We start from the raw sequence: 7,729 nt of genomic DNA, 5'->3' as shown, positions 1-7,729 counted from the left end.
TTTGACCATTTTCTTAATAGTAAGTCAACACAAAAGTTCAACTTATTCTTTGGTTTTTAACTTTATTTCTTTGGTTTCTAACCAAATATATCTGATATCAGTATTGGGATTCGATTAAATATGTTTTATTCTTTAATTTTCCATAACAAAAAAAATATGGGAACTGAATAACCGAGAAGGTATAAACGCCAGGAAAGTCCAATTAAATCTCACGAAAAAAACTCTAAAATTTAGAACTGCGCCAGAAATGGATCAAAAATAGCAGAAACTGCACAAAAAAAAAATGCTCCTTCAAATGTGAGTTTCTTTTTTACAATTTTCGATAAATTTAACAACCAGAGTTTGTTAAATATTTGACAGATCTAAAATTGCTCACTTTTACCAAACTTAAAGGATTAAAATTGAAATATCTTTAACGGACTATTTTAAACGATATCCCAAACATAAGGGCTATTTCTCTTCTTCTTCTTCTTTTTTTTTTTTTTTTTGTAATTTTCTAGAAAATGGAAATGCAAACTTTTTTTATATAACAGAAATGCAACTTAACCTTACTTTCTCGTCATTTTTGGCTCTTCTGATCCAAGAAGCTCCTCTAATACACTATCATCAAGATACTCAAACTCAATAATTTCTTTATCTTGATTTCCAATTGATGAATTTCCTTTCTCTAAACCTCTTCTTATTGGATTAATTATGTTAAATGAAGTAGTACGATAGTGATAAGGAGGATTAGAAAGTTGAGAATAATACTCATTAGGGAAATTCAAGGTAGCAAGATGGCCTCTTAGGTTAAATGCCGTCTTATCATACGCCCTCGCCGCGTCCTCCGCCGTGTCAAACGTCCCGAGCCACTGTCGGGCGCCTTGCCTCGTCGGATCACGTATCTCCGCCGCGAATTTCCCCCACGGCCGCCTTCGGACGCCTCGGTATTTGATCTCTTCCTTCCCTTTGTTTCCACTTTCCTTTTCTTGCATGGCCTTCTTTCCCTTAGAACTACTACCCTCCATATTAATTACCGAGTTTTAAAAAAAAACGCGAGAAAGATGAAAGCCTGAGTGGATGGATTAATTTAAGAAAAGAAAAGAAAACTTAAGTTTGAGGCTTCAAATTTGGCTGGTGAATTGACATTGTTTGGACATATCAATATCTATTTATATTGAGCAAATAAGATGGTGACTAGTAAGATTGTAGAATGAATGTTACGTTTTCATTTGTCTTTATATTGGAAGTATATATAATATATAGATATTCGATTATTCTATCAAATCAGTATGCAATATTCAAAGAGATAGTTGAAGCTGCTTTTTACTGCTAAAACTTTATATCTATATAGTGTTTTTGGTTGAAACTTTTTCTTGGAGATAGATTTTGTTGTTCAAACTAATTAATAGTGAGATTGCGTGAATATTGTGAGGTGGTAATGAAATATCCAAATTCAAAAAGATATATATATAGTTTGTGTTTAAGGCCAAAAAAAATTTTTAAAAAAAATCTTAGGAGATTACCTGGCAAGAATTTGGATAAGATTCTCAAAATCTCCTTGGATCTTACTTTAGGAAGATTTGTCCTGCTTAGTTAGAAGACTGGTATAAATTAAAGTATAGTTTATACTTTTAGATAAAATTTAACTATGATAAATATAAATACAGTCAGACCTCTCTATAACAGCACCCCTATATAACAACCATTTACTAAAAAAGCTAAGTTTTTTCGAAACCGATTTTAACATTATGTTATAATATATGTTCTCTATAATAACACTTCACTATAGTAGCCAAAAAATATCGGAACAAACGAGGCTGTTATAGAGATTTGGTTGTATACATATAATGATTCTTAGGGATGCAAAATTGACACTCATATAATTCTTTCTATAACATAACATCAACTGTAATACTAAAATGAAGACTAAATTAAACACAGTTTTGTAGGTTCGTTTATAGCCTTAAAAAGAAGAAATTACTGTACAATTGTAAACATAATTCTGTGCTTTAAGACATGAAATTGTAAAAAAAGAAAAGAAAAATCAAAAAACAATTACTATCATAATTTGCCCATGCATGATGTTGTTTCGTATAGTATGTATATAAATGTCAAAAATTGCCTCATTATAATAATTTGAGATTATAGCACACTCCGAACGTGCATCAAATTGATAAAATAATTTTATTAATTCAATAATACGTATACCTGGGAGGCTTCGGTTATCTTATTATCTTATTGTTGTTATTGCTTTCATTACTGTGTCTTTTCCATTACTGTATTTCTTTTCAACAATGTTGTGATTACGTTTTTACTGAGCCGAGTGTCTTCCATATAACCTCTCTACCTTCACAAGGTAGAATAAGGTCGGCGTACACATTGCCCTTCACATACCCCACTTATGGAATTACACTGGGCCTTTTGTTGTTCTTATAATTGCTTTTTAAACTTACATTGAACCGTGTATTAACCCCTATTATTGTCACGATCCGGATTTCCCACCATCGGGACCGTAATTGTCACGACTCCGGTTCGCCCTCCGTGAACTGTCGTGACGTCACCTAGTCCCTACGACTAGGTAAGCCTAATAATGCGGAAAAATAAACCAATTTGCGGAAGAAAAACAAGTAAAACCAAAAATGGTAAATAAAACAGTGTTTAAAAATGCCACTAGGCATACACCATATCAACTTTCGAATACTAATACTTTTCCCAAAATCCGGAATCTCATGAAATCACAAGCTAAGAATAATACATAGTGCTCTAACTCCAGAATGTCTAAAACAAAGTAAATACAGAAGGGCTGTAACTACAAGAGAGAATGGAGAGAGACTCCTCGGTCTGCGGACGCGGCAGATATACCTCGAAGTCTCCGAAAGATCGCCTCGCCTCAAGGATGGTAAGTCTGAGTAGAGGTACCTGGATCTGCACATGAAAAACTGCGCAGGAGGGGCATGAGTACACCACAGCGGTACTCAGTAAGTGCCAAGACTAACCTCGGTCGGGTAGTGACGAGGAAAATCAGGGCCCTACTGAGATTAAATGAAATCTAAGGTATAACAGTGTAGAATAAGACAGTATAATTAAGTGCAACAGTGAGAAAGAACATAGAATAGAAAGAACAACAGCAACTATAACAGAGACAAATAATCACGGAAAGGAGTACAACTCAACACAGAGATAACAACCGGGGATCTCCCAGGATACCGTCCTGTAGTCCCCAACATAAATATCCAGTGGATCTCCCGGGTGCAGTCCCGTAGTCAACCTCATAATGCGTGGGGATCTACCGAAAATCCGATCCGTAGTCCCAAATGTAAATATCAAGTACAGGGGGAATCTACCGGGTGCAGTCCCGTAGTTCCAAAGTAAATGTGTAGGGGGATCTACCGGAATATAAATCCGAAGTCCTAAAGTAAATATACAGGTGGATCTACCGGGATATCGTCCCGTAGTCCCAAAATAAACACACAGCAACAACACGAAGAAATACACAATTCAGTTCAAATTCCATACTAAGGTAAAACAGGTACTTCTAGCCTAGCATGTTGCACATAATCCAAATAAGGCAGTTTTGGGCAAGTAAACAGTTAAGTCAATTAGACATGCTTCCCTAAGCTAACAACAGGCTTAAATTGCAAGTAGTATAAACAGGAAAAAGAAACACAATTAAAATTACTTAAAGAAAACCGGATTTCGCAACAGTTAGCACAAGTACGCACTCGTCACCTCACGTACAAGGCATTTTAAATATATATAATACCAAATCCTAAGGGGAGTTTCCCCCACACAAGGCTAGGCAAGCCACTTACCTCGAACCAGCTCAAAATCAACCCGAAACCACGTTCTTGCCACGAGTATTCGACTCCGAATGACCCAAATCTATTAAATTCAATTGCATAATGTAAATAATACTTCAAGTAACTAATTCTACAAATAAATTCTAAGCTAATGCGCGAAATTAGGTGAAATGACCAAAATGCCACTCGGGCCCACGTCTCGGAATCGAGTAAAATTTATATTGTCAGAATCCTCATACCCTCACGAGTTCATGCATACCAAAATTATCAAAATCCAAGGTCGAATTCCCCATCAAAATTCGAATTCTGGGTCTAAGAACTTTCTTCCCATTTTTCTCAATTTTTCATCTCCAAATCCGAATTTAAATGACAAAACTAAGATAAGATTAATGGAATATCACTGGAAAGGAACAAGGAATCGTTACCCAATGATCTTCTCTTCAAAAACCTCACAAAATCGCCCTACCCCGAGCTCCAAAATGATTTTTCCAAGTTTTGAACAAAACCCTTGATTCTGCCCCTTTTCTGCCCAGTAAAACCGCATCTGCGGTCCTGGGACCGCACCTGCGGTCCCGCTTTTGCGGACCAGCGGTCGCATATGCGAAAACCACTCACTTAGCCTACTCCGCACCTGCGATTCACCATGCGCAGATGCGATACCGCTTCTGCGGTAAATCTTCCGCATCTGCGGATCCTGTTGTCCCTCCCCAATTCCGCTTCTGCGATGGACCCGCCTCTTCAGCGGCTCCGCACCTGCGGGACCCAACTGCAGGTGTGGTTATGATAGGAACCCAGCAGCTTCAGCTACTTCAAACCATTTCCAATCTTCCCGTCAACCATCCGAAATCATCCCGAGGCCCCCGGGACCTCAACCAAAAGCACCAACAAGTCTAATACCACTGCCCAAGCTTATACCAATCCTTAAAACACCTAAAACAACATCAAAACACCAATTTAACATCGGATTCAAGCCTAAGAACTTCAAGAACTCAAAATTTACGCTTTCGATCAAAAAGTCTATCAAACCTCGTCCGAATGACCTGAAATTTTGCACACACATCACATTCAACACTACGGAGCTACTCTAACTTCCGGAATTCCATTTCGACCCTCGGATCAAAATCTCACTATCGAACCGGAAACTTCAATAATCCATCTTTCGGCATTTCAAGCCTAAATTAGCTACGTACCTCCAAAACACAATCCGAACACGCCCCTAAGCCTGAAATCACCCAACGGAGCTAACGGAACCACCGAAATTCCGTTCCGAGGCTGTCTTCACACTGTTCCGACTACGGTCAAATTTCCAACACTTAAACTCTCATTTAGGGACTAAGTGTCCCAAAATTCTCCGAAACTAAAAACCGAACATCCCGGCAAATTCAAAATAGTAGAAATGAACACGGAGAAAACAATTAATAGGGGATCGGAGCGTAAATTCTAAAAACGACCGGCCGGGTCGTTACAGTGATGGCGCCTAACATCGCACTTGCTAGGCAAGCCAACGTTAGAGTTCTATTCACTTTTTTCCTTTACATTTTATAGTTAAAATTAACAAAACTAAATCAAAAAAGAATAAATGCGGAAGTACATAATAAACCGACCATCTATAAACTATTAATAAAACCGAAGCTATTACCACCCAGAAACTAGTGTCACAATCCACGAACATACTACGATTTGCTACAAATACTAGTCTGAAAGAAAGTACATTTGTCTCGAAAGAAAAGAAAATAGGAAAATAGAAACATAGGAGGGGACGCCAGGGCCTGCGGACGCCAGCAGGACTACCTTGGGTCTCCTAGATGAAGTATCTGCAACCGAGCTCTCGATCAGCCACTACCAGCTCTGAAATCTGCACAGAAACTGTAGATTGCAGTATCAGTACAACCGACCCCATGTACTGGTATGTGTCGAGCCTAACCTCGACGAGGTAGTGACGAGGCTACGGCGGGGCATTTACAATATAACCTGCATACAATATATAATAAAGCAGAAAGGAAATACGGAACGAATGGAACTGTAACTGCAGCAAAAATAAATACGGAACGCAATTATCTTGCCACTACTCAGCTATAACCAATCCTTAAGAGAGTTACAATACTACAGGAATAAATCACAGCAGAAGAAGAATTCATAAACAACAAAATGATGCGGCGCGCATCTCGATCACACCATATAATCAGTAACAATATAAACATTCACCCTTATTACTCCTGTTGCGGCGTGCAACCAAATCCCACCAGTCCACCCTTATTACTCCTCAATATATCACCCTTCTTCCTCCTGTTGCGGCGTGAAACCCGATCCCACCAGTCCACCTTTATTACTCCTGTTGCAGCGCGCAACCCGATCCCACCAGACAATCATATTTCACCCTTATTCCTCCTATTGCGACGTGCAACCCCATCCCACCATATCAGTACCAATCACACAATAAGAACAAGGATTTCACAATTTAGCTCAAACCCTCCACAACATTTATGCCTCAAACCAAAGCAAACGGAAATCTATACAATTATGAAACTTCATCAATTACTACTACACAGCGGGACCAACCAAAATGTACCATAAAGCACCGATAAACCAACTTAAACCAATAATGTGAAACAATGAACTACAGAACAATTAATACCTTTAATAAAGAAAACAACATCTAACAAGAAGCAATTAAACATGGAAGCATCAATAAACAAGTAGCAGCTAAGACAGAAAAACAATATATTGGGAACGGGGAAGGAAACAGGCTAAACAGATAATTTGGCGGCGTATAGGTACTCATCACCTCACCTATACGCCACACACATGGATTTCACATAGCAATTAAGTCGGGGATCCCTAATCCCTCAAGTCAATGTTAGACACAACACTTACCTCAATCGAACGGCCAACTCAAAGCTCAATTACCGCTTTTCCTCTAGATTCCACCTCCAATCCACTCGTATCTAGTCATAATTAACTTAATAACATCAATTGTCGGTAAAGAAATCAATTCCAATGCATAATTATAAGTTTCCAATATTTTCCCCAAAAAGTCAAAAACTGACCCCGGGTCCTCTTGGTCAAAACTCGAAGTTCGGACCAAAACTCGATTACCCATTCACCCCCGAGCCCGGATATACAATTGGTTTTGGAATCCGACCTCAATTTGAGGTCTAAATCCCCAATTTTCGAAACTCCTAAGTTCTACCAAAAAACACCTAATTCCACTATGAAAAACCCTAGATTCTATAATGAAATCTTGTAAAAAGATGCAAAAGATTGAAAGAAAGAAATGAGTTAAGAATCATTTGCCTATGATTTGGGGAAGAAATTGCCTTTGGAAAATCGCCTCTTGAGGTTTAGGTTTTGAAAAAATGGGAGAATGAATGAAAAATCCCGTCTAAGTCCAAACTTATCAGCTGCAGATGTCGCATTTGCGAAGTATAGCAAATACGAACTTCTCGCATTTCTGCTGCCATCGCAAATGCAAAGTCCAAGTCGCAAATGCGAACCAAGACTTTCGCAAATGTGGCCAACTCTTCGCAAATTCGAACTACCTAGTCCCCTCCCCTGCTTCAACAATGCGATCATTTTTCGTAAATGCGAGGCTCGCATTTGCGAGCCAGACCTCGCAATTGCGAAGTCTGCAGACCTGAAGCATACCAGCAATTTTTCTTATGTCCAAATCACTCCGTAGCCTATCCGAAACTCACCCGAGCTCTCGGGGCTCCAAACCAAACATGCACACAAGTGTTAAAACATCATACAAACTTGCTCGGGCGATCAAATCGCCAAAATAACACCCAGAACTACGAATTTAGCACCAAATCACATGAAATTTTCAAGAAAGTTTCAAAACTTCTATTTTCTCAACCAAAGGTCCGAATCACGCCAAGTCAGTCCCGTTTCTCACCAAATTTCACAAATAAGGTATAAATATCATAACGGACATGTATCGGGTTCTG

At 38.7% G+C, this 7,729-nt stretch overlaps 1 protein-coding gene across 1 annotated transcript; it reads right to left on the bottom strand.

Moving 5' to 3' along the window:
• Window positions 1–548: 548 nt before the first annotated feature.
• On the bottom strand, window positions 549–5,682 carry LOC109214585 (ethylene-responsive transcription factor ERF098-like). Its single transcript, XM_019378524.1, has 4 exons — window positions 5,604–5,682; window positions 4,425–4,548; window positions 2,494–2,528; window positions 549–937 (listed from the first exon to the last, which is right to left on the bottom strand). The coding sequence occupies exons 1-4, from the start codon at window positions 5,680–5,682 to the stop codon at window positions 549–551; spliced, it is 627 nt and encodes a 208-aa protein (XP_019234069.1).
• Between the last annotated feature and the right edge of the window lie 2,047 nt (window positions 5,683–7,729).

The sequence above is a fragment of the Nicotiana attenuata genome, unplaced genomic scaffold, assembly GCF_001879085.1.
Source record: "Nicotiana attenuata strain UT unplaced genomic scaffold, NIATTr2, whole genome shotgun sequence".
Classification (NCBI taxonomy): domain Eukaryota; kingdom Viridiplantae; phylum Streptophyta; class Magnoliopsida; order Solanales; family Solanaceae; genus Nicotiana; species Nicotiana attenuata.
The sequence above is the reverse complement of the archived record's forward strand: the minus strand, read 5'-3'. Positions and strand labels throughout refer to the sequence as shown.